Raw genomic sequence first — 21,218 nt, 5'->3', positions numbered from 1 at the left:
AAATGGGCAAAGAATCTAAATATACAATTTTACGTGCAATAAGCACATAAAAAGATGATCAACATCATTAGACACCAGGGTAATGAAAATCAAAATCCCAGTTAGGTTATCACTTCACACCCAGTAGGATGGCTATAATCAAAAAGACGGATAATAGTAAGTGTTGGCAAGAATGTAGAGAAATTGGAACCCTCATACACTGCTGGTAGAAATGTAAAATGGTGCAGGTGCTTTGGAAAACAGTCCGGCAGTTCCTGAAATGGTTAAACACAGTGTTACCATATGACCCAGAAAAGACCTGGCCATCTGCTCCTATAAAGACTACAGCCTAGGAAACCCTATGGGGCAGTTCTACTTCTGTCACGTGGGGTCGCTTTCAGTCAGAATTAACTCAACGGCACGTAACAACAGCAACACAAAAACCTGTACACAAATGTTCAAAGCAGCATTATTCATAACAGTCAAAAAGTGAAACCAACACAAATGCCACCAAATGATGAAAAGATAAATGCAGTATACCCATACAATGGAATATTATTCAGTCATAATAAGGAATGAAGTACTGATACATGCCACAACATGGATGAACCTTAAAAACTTCATGCTAAGTATAGAAACCAGTCACAAAGAACCACATACAGTATGATCCCATATATACACAAGGTCCACAAGAGATGAATCCACAGAGACGGAAAGTAGGTTGTGGTCACCTAGGGATGGGAATTTGCGGGAAATGGAGACTTACTGCTAATCATTACAGGGTTTCCTTTTAGGGTGATGAAATGTTCTAAAAAATTCTGGTGCTGATAATAAAATCTATTAAGAAAACATTCTGCATCCCACTTTGAAGAGTGGTGTCTGGGGTCTTAAACGCTAGCAAGCAGCCATCTAAGATGCATCAATTGGTCTCAACCCATCTGGATCAAAGGAGAATGAAGAACACCAAGGACACAAGGCGATTACGAGCCCAAGAGACAGAAAGGGCCACGTGAACCAAAGACTACTTCATCCTGAGACCAGAAGAACTAGATGGTGCCCGGCTACAAGTGATGACTGCCCTGACAGGGAACACAACAGAGAACCCCTGAGGGAGCAGGAGAGCAGTGGGATGTAGACCCCAAATTCTCATAAGACCAGACTTAATGGTCTGACTGAGACTGGAAGGACCCCGGTGGTCATGGCCCCCAGACCTTCTGTTGCCCCAGGACAGGAACCATTCGCAAAGCCAACTCTTCAGACAGGGATTGGACTGGACAATGGGTTGGAGAGGGATGTTGGTGAGGAGTGAGCTTCTTGGATCAGGTGGACACTTGAGACTATGTTGGCATCTCCTGCCTGGAGGGGAGATGAGAGGGCAGAGGGGGTTAGAAGCTGGAGAAATGGACACGAAAAGAGAGAGTGGAGGGAGAGAGCAGACTGTCTTATTAGGGAGAGAGTAATTGGGGGTGTGTACCAAGGTGTATATGGGTTTTTGTGTAAGAGACTGACTTGATTTGTAAACTTTCACTTAAAGCACAATTAAAAAAAAAAAAAAAATCTAGTGCTGATTACACGACTCTGTGAATATATTATAAACTACTGAATTGTACATTTTAAATGATGAAGTATGTATTATGTGAATTGTATCTCAATAAAGTTATTTTTAAAAAACCGTAGGTTTACTGACTTCTGTTCAAACCGAGGTGTATTAACAGGGACCACATTTAACCTCCTGCCTAAAACAAGTAAAGAGCTAGATAAAATACACAAAGATATAGCTTTTCAAGACATGGGTACCATCCAATGAAGGAAAGTGATTCCTGAGAGAAGGGAAACAAATGAGATGAGCATCGTGATTGCCCAGGTGTAGCCTAGCTGACTGTATTCAGAAGATGAAGCTGAGAGTTCAGAGACACCAAGGGGCAAGAGTTACAGGGAAGAGTACCAGAGAAGAGAAAGCTGACCAAAGAGGGAGCTATGAAAGTACCTGAAGCTAGAGAAAAACCTCCCAAAAGAAAAGGAGGGAACAATCCTCAGAACTCACATAGCACCGGGAACAGTCTCTGTTCCCCACATTCAGGGTAAGGGGCAAAAACTCATTAAGCCATAGGGTACACCAATAACAAGAGATTGAATTAGTGATCAAAAACTTCCCACAGAGAAAAGCCCAGTACCAGATGGCTTCACTGGTGAATTCTACCAAACATTAAAAAAGAACTAATATCAAGTCTACACAAACTCTTCCAAAAAATTGAAGAGGAATGAATACTGCCCAATTCATTCTATGAAGCAAGCATTCCTGTGACACCAAAAGCAGAAAAATGCATTACAAGAGAAGAAAGCTAAAGGCCAATAGCCCGCATAAAAATAGATGCAAAAATTAAGAAAATTTTAGCAAGGGATAATACCTCATGGTCAAGTGGGGTTTATCTCAAGAAAGTAGGGTTGATTGAACATTCCACAAACACTGATATAATTTACCATATCAGTAAACTAAAAAAACAAAGGCATGGTAATTTCAATAGACGCATAGAAAGCATCTGACAAAATCCAACAACTATCCTAATGAGAACTCTCAGTAAGCTAGGACTAGAAGGTAATTTCCTAAACCTCACGAAGTACATTTATGAAAAATCTACAGACTACATCATACCTAAAAGTGAAAGACTAAATGCTTTTGTTAAGATAGGAACAAGGCAACAATGTCCAATCACACCACTCCTATTTAGCATTGACCTGCATCTTCTAACCAGTGCAATAACGCAAGAAAAAACAAAAAGAAGAGGAGAGGAGATAGAAAAGAGCAGAAGTAAAACTGTCTACATTCACAGATGACATGATCCTCTATGGAGAAAATCCAAAAGAATCTACAAAATAGCTCTACAACTAGTAAGTGACTTTAACAAGGAAACAAAGTGAGTACATAAAAATCAATTGTATTTCTATATATGCAAGCACCAATAATGAAAATTGAAATTATAAAAATAACATTTACAATAGCATCAAAAACATTATATACTTTAAAAGAAGCCTGACAAAAGAAGTACAAGATTTAAAACACTGAAAACCACAGAAAAGATGCTCAGTATCATTAATCACAAGGAAAATGGACATATACATCTCAAAACTTATAAAATTATATACTTCATTTATGTGCAATTTTTGTTACCTCAATACCTTTTAAAAAGAGAGTAGATTTACTGAACTCAAAACTGAAGCTGAAAGTGATAATGACTAAAGTCAGCCAGTCAGTAGGAAGATAAGTAAGGAATCTATCTTTTCAGGTTATCTACTTCTTTGACATATGCTGTCAGTTGATTAAATGTGAATTTAAAGTTTTTAACAAGCTGTTACCTGTGAGATATGATTGATGGAAGACTCCATTCTCCGAAGCTGAGAGGCTTGGATGTCCAGCAATTGGAGTACATTGTTAGCCAATGCATTTATTTGATAAGCAACACTAGCTAGGGACTGGGTTGTATAGGCTTTGGTCTCTTCTAAAGCTTTTCTCTTGTCTGTTGCCTGAAATAAGAACAAAACAATTTATAGTCATTTAGGTTAACATTCATTAAGCACATATTCTATAGAAAGGCAGTTATCACAATGTTTTAACACAAAAACTCAATTCAATCAAAAAATTTACTGGATTTATCTGACAATAGTAGATGAAAACAGTCTCGAGACACTGGAATAAGCCATGACAGAAATTCCTAATCTGCTCAACGGAACTACTTCCTCCCGAACAGCCCATCCAGTGAGGACCACTAAAAGGGTTACCAGGTGACTGTCATCACAGTATCAGAGGCACACTGTAACAGCTTGTTTTAGTTGCCTGTTGTCGTTAGGAGCCATTGAGTCCATTCCGACTTACAGCAACCCTACGTACAACAGAACAAAACACTGCCCAGTCCTGAGCCATTCTCATAATAGTTGTTATGCTTGAGCCCACTGTTGTAGCCACTGTGTCAACCCATCTCACAGAGGGTCTTCCTCTTTTTCACTGACCCCGCTCAACCAACAACTCATTGTATTATACCTTTAGGACTGTATTGTCAGCCCCAAGCTCCTAATCTACTAATGATGATATGGACTAAGCTCATTCCACTTTATATATTCCTGTTTACCTTAATATCCATTAGAAAGCCAACCTTCTTGTTATCCATTACAACCAAGCCTCTCATCTCCACAAAAACTACTGTCAATATTATAACTCAATCCCTTGCCCACCCCTTTTTCCCAAACTTCTGTACATGCCTCAGAGTCAGGTGGTGAGAACTCCTAGAAGAGAAGCAAAGTTAAAAGACAAGTAATAAATTGGGGGAGGAGGGAACACCACAACTTATACCACAAAAGGGTAAAATCACTAATATATAATTTAAAAAATGAAGAAAACGGCCAAGAATCCATAGGAAAAAATGAGATAAGAGATCTAACAGGCGGTTCACAGAAAAAGCAACAGCCACTCTTAACCACTTGGAAAGATGTTCAACTTGGCTCATCGAAGAAATGCAAATGCAAACTAATATGAGATATCATTTCTCACCTATCCAACTGGCAACTGTCCAAAAGTCTGACAAGGTACTCATCAAAGTTAATGGGAAAGATGCTCTGTTACATTGTTAGTGACATGCAGCAAAATTACATATGGGTTTATCTTCTGACCCAGCAATCTCACTTTCAGAAATTCATCTCAAAGAATCACTACCAAAAATACAAAATGATATAGACACAAAGTTATTCACTGTTGCACTGTTTTTAATAGCAGGAGAGTAAAACACCAATACAACTATCAGTAGGTGACTAGGTGAATAAATTATGGAGTATTACACTGTTGTGATAAGGAATATTTGATGAATATCTTTATTATCACTATTCCATTATTTCCAGAACACTTCTGCTGCAGTTGCTGTTGGATGCTGTCAAGTCAATTCCGACTCACAGCAACCCCATGTGACAGAGTAAAACTGTACCACAGAGCCCTGGTGGCACAAAAGTTAAGCATTCAGCTGCTAACTGAAACACAGGTGGTTCGAACCCCTACCCAGAGGTTCCATGGGAGAAAAACCTGGCGATCGGCTTCTGCAAAGATTATAGAACACTGCTAAGATGGAAAATAATGTGTATCATATGCTATTTAACTAAGAAAGGAGGAGATATGAAAATACATGCATATAATATTTTAAAACGAGGGATAAACTGTAACATTAAAAAATAATAATTAATAATAATCACCTACAGGGAAGAGAGGAACATGGATAAAAGCTAGACTTCTTTAAATATAACTTGTTTTATAGATTTGTTTTTGTAACTATATAAACAATACATACAATTAGGAAACAAAATTAAATTTAAAAACGAATTTCCCAAAATTAAATGTAAACTTAATCAAACGAGCCTAATGTGCATTCAATAAATGCATAAATTAGTGACTTGATTGTACATTCTTATTGGGATTTATCCTTAGGACAGTAATAATTGAAAGGAAAAGAAACAAACTGTTTTGTCTCTTTATTGCTGGTGGTAGTACTGGAATTATTTTTATCTTGAGATTGTTGTGTGTAATACTGTGAGATAAAGCAAATCATCAACTTGTTTATATCACTAAAAACTGAGATTTCTGACATGGTTTGAAAGAGATACATTTCACCCCCACTAGGATGGCTAAGATTAAAAAATAAAACGGAAAATAACAAGTGTTGGAGGGGATATGGAGAAATTGGAACCCTCTCCCATTGCTGGTGGGAATGCAAAACGGTACAGCCACTGTGGAAAACACCGTGGTGGGTCCTCAAAAAAACAGAGGTAGGGCTGCCATGTCTCCCAGCAATTCCACGCCTAGTTCCATACCCTAAGGATCTAATAGAAGTGACACAGAGATATGCACACCTATGTTTACTGCAGCACTATTCACAACAGCAAAAAAGACAGAAACAACCTAAATGCCCAACAAAGGATGATGGGATAAGTAAAATGTGGTACATATATACAATGGACTACTACTCAGCGATAAAGAAAAATGAGTTCCCAAAACATCTTCGAACATGAATGAACCTGGAGGACATTAAGTTGAGCAAAATAAGCCAATCACAAAAAAAACAAATATTGTATGTTCTCACTTTTATGAAATGACATGAACAGATAAATATACAGAAACGAACACTCATCAGTGGTTACGGGGTAGGAGGAGGGAGTTCACTCTCTGGATAGTAAACACTTGTTATTTTTGGTGGTGGGAAAGGTAACACCAAATGAGGGTGAAGTGTCCACAGCTTGATGAAGGTAGGTGTCACTAAGACTTACACAAGAGAAAAAGACCTTCTGGTAATTGCTTTGCATGCATAGATTTAGAAACAACGACCCAAAAATACATAGGTGGCATATATGTCTGCATGTATGTAGGCATGTATGTGTATAAAAAAAAATATGTGTGTATACATGTTGTTATTCAATGCCATCAAGTCCGTTTGGACTCATAGCGACCCAATGTACAACAGAACAAAACACTGCCCAGTCCTGAACCATCCTCACAATCATTGTTATGCTTGAGCCCATTGTTGCAGCCATTATATCAATTCACCTCGCCAAGGGTTTTCCTCATTTTCACTGACCCTCTACTCTACCAAGCATGATGTCCTTCTCCAGCAACTGATCCCTCCTGATAACATGTCCAAAGTATGTGAAACACAGTCTCGCAATACTTGCTTCCAAGGAGCACTCTGGTTGTACTTCTTCCAAGACGAATTTGTTGGTTCTTTTGGCAGTCCATGGTATACTCAATATTCTTCACCAACACCACAATTCAAAGGCGTCAATTCTTTTTCAGTCTTCCTTATTCACTGTCCAGCTTTTGCACGCATACGAGGTAACTGAAAATACCATGGCTTGGGTCAGGCACTCCTTAGTCCTCAAATTGACACCTTTGCTTTTCAAAACTTTAAAAAGGAGAGGCGGAGCCAAGATGGCGGACTAGGCAGACGCTACCTCGGATCCCTCTTACAACAAAGACACGGAAAAACAAGTGAATCGATCACATACATAACAATCTACGAACCCTGAACAACAAACACAGATTTAGAGACGGAGAACGAACTAATACGGGGAAGCAGCGATTGTTTCCAGAGCCTGGAGCCAGCATACCAGTCAGGTACGGCACAAGCACAGAGACCTGCTCCACCCCCCTGAACTAACCCCGGGAGGGGGACTAGCCGGTTCCACGGGCGGCGTGGGACGCAGCCGTTAGGAGAAGTCCCCGGGAGGCAGTGACTGATCTTGGAGCAGAAAGAGCAGCATCCGAGCCGGGGAACCGTCCCACAGGGATTTGGACTGCACGCAGGTACGCCATAAACACGGAGAGTTGCTCCACCCCCTGAACTAACCCCGGGAAGGTGACCATCCGGGTCGCGCGGGCGGCGTGGGACGCAGCCGGTAGGAGAAGTCCCCGGGAGGCAGCGACTGGTATTGGAGCGGGGAGAACAGCGTTCCAGCCGGGACACTCGGTCGCGGCCCAAGCACGGGGAGCTACTCCACCCATCTGAACTAACCCCGGGAGGGGGCCCACCTGGTTCACGGGGGCGGCACGGCCACGCGGCTGGAGGGACGAGAAGTCCCCGGGAGGCAGCGACTGATTTTGGAGTCGAGAGTGCACCGTCCCAGTAGGGGAGCCTTGACGCTGGGCGTGGGGCTGGAAGCGGAGGATCTGACCGTGACTCCAGCGGGCCAGACCCCCCGGGGGCAATCTCCACACAGACAGCACACATAGGCGACGCGCCCGCGGGAATCTCAGATATAATAGTCATTCCAAGCAAGACAAGCAACTCTGGCTATATTCTGAGGTGCTACTCTCCTATCTCTCTGTTCCCTCCCCCACCCTCCCCAGGCGGCTTCATTAACATCTGAATAGCCTGAGCCAGAGGGAGAACTCTGATAGGGATCTGACTGCAGTTTTTTTTTAGCGGATTTTCTGGAAAAACTAGTTTCCCAGTGATGGCTCGGAGACAACAATCCATATCAAACCACTTAAAGAAGCAGACCGTGACAGCTTCTCCAACTCCCCAAACAAAAGAATCAAAATCTTTCCCAAATGAAGATACAATTTTGGAACTATCAGATACAGAATATAAAAAACTAATTTACAGAATGCTTAATGATATCACAAATGAAATTAGGATATCTGCAGAAAAAGCCAAGGAACACACTGATAAAACTGTTGAAGAACTCAAAAAGATTATTCAAGAACATACTGGAAAAATTAATAAGTTGCAAGAATCCATAGAGAGACAACATGTAGAAATCCAAAAGATTAACAATAAAATAACAGAATTAGACAACACACTAGGAAGTCAGAGGAGCAGACTCGAGCAATTAGAATGCAGACTGGGACATCTGGAGGACCAGGGAATCAACACCAACATAGCTGAAAAAAAATCAGATAAAAGAATTAAAAAAAATGAAGAAACCCTAAGAATTATGTGGGACTCTATCAAGAAGGATAACCTGCGGGTGATTGGAGTCCCAGAACAGGGAGGGGGGACAGAAAACACAGAGAAAATAGTTGAAGAACTTCTGACAGAAAACTTCCCTGACATCATGAAAGACGAAAGGATATCTATCCAAGATGCTCATCGAACCCCATTTAAGATTGATCCAAAAAGAAAAACACCAAGACATATTATCATCAAACTCACCAAAACCAAAGATAAACAGAAAATTTTAAAAGCAGCCAGGGAGAAAAGAAAGGTTTCCTTCAAGGGAGAATCAATAAGAATATGTTCTGACTACTCAGCAGAAACCATGCAGGCAAGAAGGGAATGGGACGACATATACAGAACACTGAAGGAGAAAAACTGCCAACCAAGGATCATATATCCAGCAAAACTCTCTCTGAAATATGAAGGCGAAATTAAGATATTTACAGACAAACACAAGTTTAGAGAATTTGCAAAAACCAAACCAAAGCTACAAGAAATACTAAAGGATATTGTTTGGTCAGAGAACCAATAATATCAGATATCAGCACAACACAAGGTCACAAAACAGAACGTCCTGATATCAACTCAAATAGGGAAATCACAAAAACAAACAAATTAAGATTAATTAAAAAAAAAATACACATAATAGGGAATCATGGAAGTCAATAGGTAAAAGATCACAATAATCAAAAAGAGGGACTAAATACAGGAGGCATTGAACTGCCATATGGAGAGTGATACAAGGCGATATAGAACAATACAAGTTAGGTTTTTACTTAGAAAAATAGGGGTATATAATGAGGTAACCACAAAAAGGTATAACAACTCTATAACTCAAGACAAAAACCAAGAAAAACGTAACGACTCAACTAACATAAAGTCAAACACTATGAAAGTGAGGATCTCACAATTTACTAAGAAAAACGCCTCAGCACAAAAAAGTATGTGGAAAAATGAAATTGTCAACAACACACATAAAAAGGCATCAAAATGACAGCACTAAAAACTTATTTATCTATAATTACCCTGAATGTAAATGGACTAAATGCACCAATAAAGAGACAGAGAGTCACAGACTGGATAAAGAAACACGATCCATCTATATGCTGCCTACAAGAGACACACCTTAGACTTAGAGACACAAACAAACTAAAACTCAAAGGATGGAAAAAAGTATATCAAGCAAACAATAAGCAAAAAAGAAGAGGAGTAGCAATATTAATTTCTGACAAAATAGACTTTAGACTTAAATCCACCACAAAGGATAAAGAAGGACACTATATAATGATAAAAGGGACAATTGATCAGGAAGACATAACCATATTAAATATTTACGCACCCAATGACAGGGCTGCAAGATATATAAATCAAATTTTAACAGAACTGAAAAGCGAGATAGATACCTCCACAATTATAGTAGGAGACTTCAACACACCCCTTTCGGAGAAGGACAGGACATCCAGTAAGAAGCTCAACAGAGACACGGAAGATCTAATTACAACAATCAACCAACTTGACCTCATTGACTTATACAGAACTCTCCACCCAACTGCTGCAAAGTATACTTTTTTTTCTAGCGCACATGGAACATTCTCTAGAATAGACCACATATTAGGTCATAAAACAAACCTTTGCAGAGTCCAAAGCATCGAAATATTACAAAGCATCTTCTCAGACCACAAGGCAATAAAACTAGAGATCAATAACAGAAGAACGAGGGAAAAGAAATCAAATACTTGGAAAATGAACAATACCCTCCTGAAAAAAGACTGGGTTATAGAAGACATCAAGGAGGGAATAAGGAAATTCATAGAAAGCAACGAGAATGAAAATACTTCCTATCAAAACCTCTGGGACACAGCAAAAGCAGTGCTCAGAGGTCAATTTATATCAATAAATGCACACATACAAAAAGAAGAAAGAGCCAAAATCAGAGAACTGTCCCTACAACTTGAACAAATAGAAAGTGAGCAACAAAAGAATCCATCAGGCACCAGAAGAAAACAAATAATAAAAATTAGAGCTGAACTAAATGAATTAGAGAACAGAAAAACAATTGAAAGAATTAACAAAGCCAAAAGCTGGTTCTTTGAAAAAATTAACAAAATTGATAAACCATTGGCTAGACTGACTAAAGAAATACAGGAAAGGAAACAAATAACCCGAATAAGAAATGAGAAGGACCACATCACAACAGAACCAAATGAAATTAAAAGAATCATTTCAGATTATTATGAAAAATTGTACTCTAACAAATTTGAAAACCTAGAAGAAATGGATGAATTCCTTGAAAAACACTACCTACCTAAACTAACACATTCAGAAGCAGAACAACTAAATAGACCCATAACAAAAAAAGAGATTGAAACGGTAATCAAAAAACTCCCAACAAAAAAAAGTCCTGGCCCGGACGGCTTCACTGCAGAGTTCTACCAAATTTTCAGAGAAGAGTTAACACCACTACTACTAAAGGTATTCCAAAGCATAGAAAATGACGGAATACTACCCAACTCATTCTATGAAGCCACCATCTCCCTGATACCAAAACCAGGTAAAGACATTACAAAAAAAGAAAATTATAGACCTATATCCCTCATGAACATTGATGCAAAAATCCTCAACAAAATTCTAGCCAATAGAATCCAACAACACATCAAAAAAATAATTCACCCTGATCAAGTGGGATTTATACCAGGTATGCAAGGCTGGTTTAATATCAGAAAAACCATTAATGTAATCCATCACATAAATAAAACAAAAGACAAAAACCACATGATCTTATCAATTGATGCAGAAAAGGCATTTGACAAAGTCCAACACCCATTTATGATAAAAACTCTTACCAAAATAGGAATTGAAGGAAAATTCCTCAACATAATAAAGGGCATCTATGCAAAGCCAACAGCCAATATCACTCTAAATGGAGAGAACCTGAAAGCATTTCCCTTGAGAACGGGAACCAGACAAGGATGCCCTTTATCACCGCTCTTATTCAACATCGTGTTGGAAGTCTTAGCCAGGGCAATCAGGCTAGACAAAGAAATAAAAGGTATCCGGATTGGCAAGGAAGAAGTAAAGTTATCACTATTTGCAGATGACATGATTATATACACAGAAAACCCTAAGGAATCCTCCAGAAAACTACTGAAACTAATCGAAGAGTTTGGCAGAGTCTCAGGTTATAAAATAAACATACAAAAATCACTTGGATTCCTCTACATCAACAAAAAGAACACCGAAGAGGAAATAACCAAATCAATACCATTCACGGTAGCCCCCAAGAAGATAAGATACTTAGGAATAAATCTTACCAAGGATGTAAAAGACCTATACAAAGAAAACTACAAAGCTCTACTACAAGAAATTCAAAAGGACATACTTAAGTGGAAAAACATACCTTGCTCATGGATAGGAAGACTTAACATAGTAAAAATGTCTATTCTACCAAAAGCCATCTATACATTTAACGCACTTCCGATCCAAATTCCAATGTCATATTTTAAGGGGATAGAGAAACAAATCACCAATTTCATATGGAAGGGAAAGAAGCCCCGGATAAGCAAAGCACTACTGAAAAAGAAGAAGAAAGTGGGAGGCCTCACCTTACCTGACTTCAGAACCTATTATACAGCCACAGTAGTCAAAACAGCCTGGTATTGGTACAACAACAGACACATAGACCAATGGAACAGAATTGAGAACCCAGACATAGATCCATCCACGTATGAGCAGCTGATATTTGACAAAGGACCAGTGTCAATTAACTGGGGAAAAGACAGCCTTTTTAACAAATGGTGCTGGCATAACTGGATATCCATTTGCAAAAAAATGAAACAGGACCCATACCTCACACCATGCACAAAAACTAACTCCAAGTGGATCAAAGACCTAAACATAAAGACTAAAACGATAAAGATCATGGAAGAAAAAATTGGGACAACCCTAGGAGCCCTAATACAAGGTATAAACAGAATACAAAACATTACCAAAAATGATGAAGAGAAACCCGATAACTGGGAGCTCCTAAAAATCAAACACCTATGCTCATCTAAAGACTTCACCAAAAGAGTAAAAAGACCACCTACAGATTGGGAAAGAATTTTCAGCTATGACATCTCCGACCAGCGCCTGATCTCTAAAATCTACATGATTCTGTCAAAACTCAACCACAAAAAGACAAACAACCCAATCAAGAAGTGGGCAAAGGATATGAACACACAGTTCTCTAAAGAAGATATTCAGGCAGCCAACAGATACATGAGAAAATGCTCTCGATCATTAGCCATTAGAGAAATGCAAATTAAAACTACGATGAGATTCCATCTCACACCAGCAAGGCTGGCATTAATCCAAAAAACACAAAATAATAAATGTTGGAGAGGCTGCAGAGAGATTGGAACTCTCATACACTGCTGGTGGGAATGTAAAATGGTACAACCACTTTGGAAATCTATCTGGCGTTATCTTAAACAGTTAGAAATAGAACTACCATACAACCCAGAAATCCCACTCCTCGGAATATACCCTAGAGATACAAGAGCCTTCATACAAACAGATATATGCACACCCATGTTTATTGCAGCTCTGTTTACAATAGCAAAAAGCTGGAAGCAACCAAGGTGTCCATCAACGGATGAATGGGTAAATAAATTGTGGTATATTCACACAATGGAATACTACGCATCGATAAAGAACAGTGACGAATCTGTGAAACATTTCATAACATGGAGGAACCTGGAAGGCATTATGCTGAGCGAAATGAGTCAGAGGCAAAAGGACAAATATTGTATAAGACCACTATTATAAGATCTTGAGAAATAGTAAACCTGAGAAGAACACATACTTTTGTGGTTACGAGGGGGGGAGGGAGGGAGGGTGGGAGAGGGTTTTTTTATTGATTAATCAGTAGATAAGAACTGCTTTAGGTGAAGGGAAAGACAACACTCAATACATGGAAGGTCAGCTCAATTGGACTGGACCAAAAGCAAAGAAGTTTCCGGGATAAAATGAATGCTTCAAAGCTCAGCGGAGCAAGCGCGGGGGTCTGGGGAACATGGTTTGCGGGGACTTCTAAGTCAATTGGCAAAATAATTCTATTATGAAATCATTCTGCATCCCACTTTGAAATGTGGCGTCTGGGGTCTTAAATGCTAACAAGCAGCCATCTAAGATGCAGCAATTGGTCTCAACCCACCTGGAGCAAAGGAAAATGAAGAACACCAAGCCCACATGACAACTAAGAGCCCAAGAGACAGAAAGGGCCACATGAACCAGAGACCTACATCATCCTGAGACCAGAAGAACTAGTTGGTGCCCGGCCACAATCGATGACTGCCCTGACAGGGAGCTCAGCAGAGGACCCCTGAGGGAGCAGGAGAGCAGTGGGATGCAGACCCCAAATTCTCATAAGAAGACCAAACTTAATGGTCTGACTGAGACTGGAGGAATCCCGGCGGTCATGCTCTCCAGACCTTCTGTTGACACAGGACAGGAACCATCCCTGAAGACAACTCATCAGACATGAAAGGGACTGGTCAGCGGGTGGGAGAGAGACGCTGATGAAGAGTGAGCTAATTATATCAGGTGTACACTTGAGATTGTGTTGGCAACTCTTGTCTGGAGGGGGGATGGGAGGATAGAGAGAGAGGGAAGCCGGCAAAATTGTCAAGAAAGGAGAGACTGAAAGGGCTGACTCAAGACGGGGAGAGTAAGTGGGAGTAGGGAGTGAGATGTATGTAAACTTATATGTGACAGACTGATTGGATTTGTAAACGTTCACTTGAAGCTTAATAAAAGTTATTATAAAAAAAAAAAAAAAAAAAAAAAAGTAAAGGGAAGCAAGCAGAGAGTTAGGGACCTCATACCACCAAGAAAACAGCACCAGGAACAGAGCACGTCCTTTGTACCTGGGGTCCCTGCACCTGAGAAGCTCCTCCACCAGAGGAAGATTGAGGACAAGAACCTTCCTCCAGAGCTGACAAAGAGAAAAAGCCTTCCCCTGGAGCCAATGCCCTGAACTTGGACTTGTAACCTACTAGACTGTAAAAGAATAAATTTCTCTTTGTTAAAGCCAAAAAAAAAAAAAAAAAAAAAAAAAAAAAAAAACTTTAAAAAGGTCTTTTACAGCAGAGTTGCCCAGTGCAATGCGTCTTTTGATTCTTGACTCCTGCTCCCGTGGGTGTTGATTGTGGATGCAAGTATAATGAAATCTTTGACAATTTCAATCTTTTCCATTTATCATGTTATTACTTACTGGTCCAGTTCTGACGATTTTTGTTTTCTTTAGCTGAGGTGTAATCCACACTGAAGGTTCTGGTCTTTGATCTTCATTAGTAAGTGCTTCAAGTCCTCTTCACTTTCAGCAAGTGGGATGGTTAAGACTGTGTGTCAACTTGGCTGGGCCATGACACTCAGTGGTTTAGCAGTTGTATTACGTTGTGATCAGTTCCCCGCTGAAATCTGGTATGTGATCAACCCCAAATGGAATCTGCTGAGTGGTACCAGCAGGGGCGGGGCCTATGGCAGCCCACCGCCCCCTCAGCCTTCATCTCTCTGCCCTCTGCCACCTACTTCCTTCCTGCTCGCCTTGCCAAGGTTTTTGGCTTGTTCTGGATCCTGCAGCTGCCTCTTGTTCATCTGACCTCTGGTCCTTGGGACTTGAGCCAGCAGCTTACCTGCCGATCTTGGGATCTGTAGATCTTCACAGCCTGTGAGCAAGAGTCCTGCTCTCCGACCTGCCGATCTTGGGTTTGCCACCCCCTGCAGCTACATGAATGAGGAGAAGCCTTGCAGTCTTGCCTACCGATCTTGGGATTTGTCAACCTTCACAGCCTGTTTGCAAGAGCCTTGTTCTCTGACCTGCCAATCTTGGGCTCGCCAAGCCCTGCTCTCTGACCTGCCAATCTTGGGTTCGCCAGCCCCTGTGTATATGTGTATGAATGTGTGTGTATGTGTAAATATATATATATATATATATATATATATATTCTCAGTTTTGCTTCTCTAGAGAACTCAGCTTAAGACAGCAAGCAAGGTTGTGTCATCTGTATAACACAGGTTGTTAATGAGTCTTCCTCCAATCCTGATGTCACGTTCTTCTTCATATAGTCCAGCTTTTCAGATTATTTGCTCAGCATACAGATTGAATAAGTATGCTGAAAGGATACAACCCTGACGCACATCTTTCTTGATTTTAAACCACAAGTATGTGTACGTATGTGACTGTATACACAAATACTCACATACATAATAAAGTGCACAGAGGGCACAGTTATGGATACTTCTTAGATTGGTACCAAACACCTCATGGGATTGGTTTTCTGGGTTTGAAGGATTAGGACCATAGTCTCGTGGGACATTTCAGTCAATCAGCATAATATAGTTCATGTTTATAGGTTTATGTTCTATATACTAGTTTGGTGAGTAGTGTCTGGGGTCTTAAAAACTTGCGAACGGCCCTCTAAGATACAACTGTTGGTCTCCACTCGCCTGGAGCAAAAGAGAAAGAAGGAAACCAAAAAGTCAAAGAAAAAACTAATCTACAGGAATAATAGTCTACAAATGGCCTATCTACCCTGATACCAGAAGAACTAGATGGTGCCAACTACCACTACTAACCAATCTAATCAGAGCCACAATAGATGGATCCTGATATAATGAGAGACAAATACGGAACAGAGTCTCAAATTCTATAAAAAAAAAAACAGACTTACTGGACTGGTTGAGACTGGAGGATTCTCCAAGACTATCACCCTGAGATAGCCTTTAAACCTTAAACTGAAACTAGTCCCTGAGGTCACCTTTTAGATAAATAAGACCGGTTCACAAAATAAAGAATATTACCAGTGAGTACTGTGCTCCTTTCAAAAAGTCATGTATACAAGACCAAACAGTCAACAATTACTTTAAAATAAAGATAAAAATGTAAGGGGATAGGGAAACTAGATTAATGGAAATGGGATAACTATAACAGAAATAATGAGAATGCTCACATTCTGTAAAAAATGTAACCAATGTTTCTTAACGATTTGTGTAGAAATTGTTGAATGGGAACCAAACTGCTGTGTAAACCTTTATCAAAAACACAATAAAATATTATTTAAAAAGAGAAATACAGTAATAAGATAAACGAGGTTAAAAAAACCCCTGTTGTGAATTTAAACTGAAAGCATCAGTTTTAACTCAAGTTGTATTTTATCATATCGTAGCTCTGTCATACTGAAAAGGCCGAAAAATAATAACTGGAAGCCATGAAGCAGCCCCTATCACCCAGAATATAGTCTTTAATATCACTCTCCATGAACAGGAACTAGAACTCTTTAGAAAAATAGCTGGTTGTAAGTCTAGACACTAAAATTTCCCATGTGACCAAAACCAAAACCAAACCCACTGCTGTCGAGTTGATTCTGACTCACAGCAACCCTACAGGGCAGAGTAGAACTGCCCCATAGGTTTCCCAAGGAGTGACTGGTGGATTCAAAATGCCGATCTTTTGGTTAGCAGCCGAACTCTTAACCACTACACCACCAGGGTTTTTCCTCCTATACAAGCATAGAGTCAAATATGTTATTGTTAGCTGCCATGGAGTTGATTTCAACTCACAGTGACCCCATGTGTGGAAAGTAGAATTGCTTCAGAGTTTCCAAGGCCGTGACCATTTTGGATGAGATGACCAGGACTGTCCTCCAAGGCGCCTCTAGGTGGGTTCAAACTGCCAACCTTTCAACTAATAGTCAAATGCATTAAACCGTTTGCGCCACCCAGGGACTCCTTGGAGTGAAATGCAATTCTATCATAACAATAAAGTTAACAGGAAAATAACAATTTTCTTTTTTTTACATTGCCTCCATTTTTTAATTTAAATTTAAAATAATTAAAATTTTAAAATTCATTTTCTCAGTCATACTAGTCACATTTCAAGTGCTTAGTAACCACATGTGGCTTGTGGCTACCTGATCAAAGAGCACAGATATAGTCATAGCTAATTTCCTCCAGACACTGAATTTAAAAGTTAAATCTTCACAATAATTGCTATTGTCACTTATTTTTAGCTTTTAAGTGTAATGTCCAAGAATTGGTCCCCTTCATCCTTAGATGCTTTTACTGTATTACCAGCAAGCAGCCTTAGTATGTTCCAAGGGTCACACAAAATGGAGAAACTAGAAGACAAATTCCCCGCATTTTTCCAAGGAGCTAAAACAGACATAATCACAGCAGTCTTCCCTGCAAAGTCTAAATATTCTTCAATGATGTCTCTAGAAGTTGAGACATGATATGAAACCCATTTGCCATCCCTGCCCCATGCAATTCATAGTTTGCTTAAAATGGCAATAAATTCAGCTTTAAGAGAAAAAGTTAATTATTTAAAAGAGTAAACTCAAAGCAAACAATGTTGCCAAGAATTAAACAGGAAATTCCTCAGATAACTGAACCTCATAAACATCCCATACATAAAACTAGTTCTCTTCTTCCTCCCTTATCTACCTGCAGAAACCAAGCTTTAGGGAGTCAGGATCTGCTAGCTGGAGTAAAGAGCCTATTTATGTAATATCTACTTCAATGAGTCTTTTTCTTGCCCCTCAACCTGACTTCTTTTTCACTGCCTAAATTGAAAATTGGAAGCCCTGGCGGTGCGGTGGTTAAGTGCTCAGTTGCTAACCGAAAGTCCACTCCGTGGGAGAAAGATGTGGCAGTCTGGTTGCGTAAAGATTTACAGCCTTGGAAACCCCATGGGGCAGTTCTACCTTGTCATCTAGGGTGGCTATGAGTTGGAACTCAATGGCAGTGGGTGGGTTAGAGTGAAAATTACTAGCTATTAACAATCTCTCTCTCAACCAATACATTTACTTTTAACCACCTTTCCTCTCCCTCACCCACTCAACCTTCACCTATTACCACGGGGGAAAAAATCTTTCTCTCTCTCCTTAATTATATTTAAGTAGATTATGGCAGTGACTGTTAGTTGCCTATTCTCCTCATTTTAATGCCTCCTTAACATCAAGACCCTGATTTTAATCAGGACATCAATGTATTGGGCCCTGTTAAAAAATAAATTCATATCCAATCTCCTCTAAATTATCAAACAGAAGATGGCATTATTTCAAGTTGTAGGAGTTCAGAGGAAAACATGAAGATTTAATTACAAGCATCTTCTATTGTTCCTCCGATTAGTATACAATCAAATACACATAAAAGTAGAAAGAATAATATAATAACTGCCATGTACTTGTCATTCTGCTTCAATAATTATATTTAGTTTTATAAATGCACGTTTTACTTGGTTTCATATTGCATGTAAAGCTTTATATTTTAAATATATTAAAAATTTAGTTTCACTGATTTTTAATGAACTCAAAACTCTTTTCTTAAAAAACATGTTAAAGATAAAATACGTATCTTAACAGATACTTTGATATCATATGAAATAAATACCAAAACACCAGCTCCACCTTATATTTGTTTTTCCCAAATACCTTGTACTGCTGATCTATTGAAACTACTTATTTATTCGTTTTACATGTTTATATTTAATAAGCCTAACTATTTTCTTCAAACTCTTCACTGCAGTACTTTAGCTGCATAATTAGGTTCCACACACCAACACCAAACGGTACTGTAGCTTTTAGGGTACCGTTTCTAAATTAGGATGCTACTATATTGAAAGATGTCCTACACAGAAAACAAAGCCAGTATCTAGCACATATCATTGGCTTGTGTAATAACATTTCAGACTCATAGTGTAAACTATGACAAATTAAAATGTTCTCCTCTTCTTACTCACTTGAACCCTTCCTTAAAGTCTACCTAGGGGCTTGAAAATAATTTGGGGTCTTTGGGAAATGGTAATATCACTCTGTCCCAACCACAACTGGTCTAAAGACTTGCTTAGGTAAAATAGAGTCCCATGTGCATTAAAAAGGAAAAAAAAAAAAAGTTTTCTGCCATCTTGCTTCCAAGTGTCCACCTTTCCTCCCACTCTTTCTAGAAATCTCACCACATCATATCTGCCTTTTATAACTTTTATCTCTAATCCAAATCTCCCAGAAACTTTTTCGAAGTCCTTATTTTTCCCACAGAACACTTCAAATGTTTAAAGAAGATTTCCCAATTACATAATACAAGCAATTTCATAGCCCATTAAGAAATAATGTAGTCCAGTCCGACTGAGACCAGAAGGACCCCAGAGGTCGTGGTCCCCAGATCTTCTGTTAGCCCAAGACAGGAACCATTCCCAAAGCCAACTCTTCAGACAGGGATTGGACTGGACTATGGGACAGAAAATGAGTAAGCACCTTGGATCGAGTAGACGCATGACTATGTTGGCATCTCCTGTCTGGAGAAGAGATAAGAGGGCAGAGGGGGGCAGAAGCTTGCCGAATGGACACAAAAATAAAGAGTCGAGGAAAGGAGTTTGCTGTCTCAGTTAGAGGGAGATTAACTAGGAGCATATAGCAGGTGTATGTAAGTTTTTGTATGAGAGACTGACTTGGTTTGTAAACTCTCACTTAAAGCACAATAAAAATTAAATAATAATGTAGTCCAAAGAATATACTAAATTTCAATGACTCCAGCATGCAAACTACTGCTAGATGCACCGTTTTTATGTCTCACTTAGAAAGAAAAAAACCCTGTCATTTCGACTATGTCAGAATCCTTTTTTATCAGGAAAATTTATTTTATACTTACAGAAAAAGTTCTTTTAGATTTAATCAGATGTTTAACTTTACAGGTCACTCGTGCATATATAAGATAGTAGTGAAATAAATTGGTTATGGTAAACCTAAAACTTTATCACTGAGTTTAAATTTCCTGAACCTCTTTTCAACTCAAAGTAGTTAAAGTTCTTTGTCAAACCCATGTTAAACCCCTTTAGCATCAAGAGTTGGAAATACAGCAGCTCTTTTGCCTTTTTTTTTTAAGACACTAAATATTTTACTTCTGTTCAGATATATGCGCACTCTTTTTCTTCAATTATTGCAAAGTTGTGGGTATCATGAAACTTCACTCCTAAATACTTTAGCATGTAATTCCTGAGAACAAAGACATTCTCCCCTACAATGCCACAATATTACACAGCTAAAAACTTAAGACCATTTCATAATTACCTAGTATAGTTTGTGGAGCCTGGTGGTGCAGTGATTAAAGCACTTGGCTGCTAACCTAACGGTCTGTAGTTTGAAACCACCAGTGGCTCCACAAGAGAAACGTGTGGCAATCTGCTTCCGTAAAGATTTATAGTCTTGAAACTCTATGGGGCAGTTCTATCCTGTCCTATAGGGTCACTACGAGTCGGAATCAACTCGACAGTAGAGGGTCTGATTTGGTTTATAGAGTTTGTTAAGGAGCCCTGGTAGCCCAATGGTTAAGTGCTTGGCTGCTAACCAAAAGGTTGGCGGTTTGAACCTACCAGGGGCTCTATGGAAGAAAGACCTGGCGATCTGCTTCCATAAAGATTACAGCCAAGAAAACCCTATGGGGCAGTTCTACTCTGTAACACAGGGTCACTAAGAATTGGGATCAACTGAGCGGCACACAAAAACAACAAAATAGAGTTTGTTATATACATCAGGTCATCATGAATTGGACTCAGTGGCAATTAACAACAACAGAGTTTATATCCAAATACATCCAACTTTCAAAAAAAAAATCTTTAGATCTGTATTATTTTATTTGTATAATCCAGCATCCAATCAAAGGTTGTTCACTGTAGCTGGTAACACGCCTATTTAGTCTTCCTAAATCTAGAACACCATCCCTCAATCCTGACCATTT

The 21,218-nt window shown here is 39.2% G+C and overlaps 1 protein-coding gene across 6 annotated transcripts in view; it reads right to left on the bottom strand.

The window, feature by feature from the left end:
• ABI1 (abl interactor 1) overlaps window positions 1-21,218 on the bottom strand; it is a 134,475-nt gene that overhangs the window by 78,095 nt on the left and 35,162 nt on the right. For all 6 annotated transcript variants that reach the window (XM_049881802.1, XM_049881797.1, XM_049881798.1 and 3 more), the window contains exon 2: window positions 3,334-3,501. In XM_049881802.1, coding sequence (XP_049737759.1) covers window positions 3,334-3,501 — 168 coding nt within the window. The remainder of the gene's footprint in view (window positions 1-3,333; window positions 3,502-21,218) is intronic.

This window comes from Elephas maximus, chromosome 4, assembly GCF_024166365.1.
Source record: "Elephas maximus indicus isolate mEleMax1 chromosome 4, mEleMax1 primary haplotype, whole genome shotgun sequence".
Classification (NCBI taxonomy): Eukaryota; Metazoa; Chordata; class Mammalia; order Proboscidea; family Elephantidae; genus Elephas; species Elephas maximus.
Note: the sequence above shows the minus strand (reverse complement) of the source record. Positions and strands in the feature narration are given on the sequence as shown.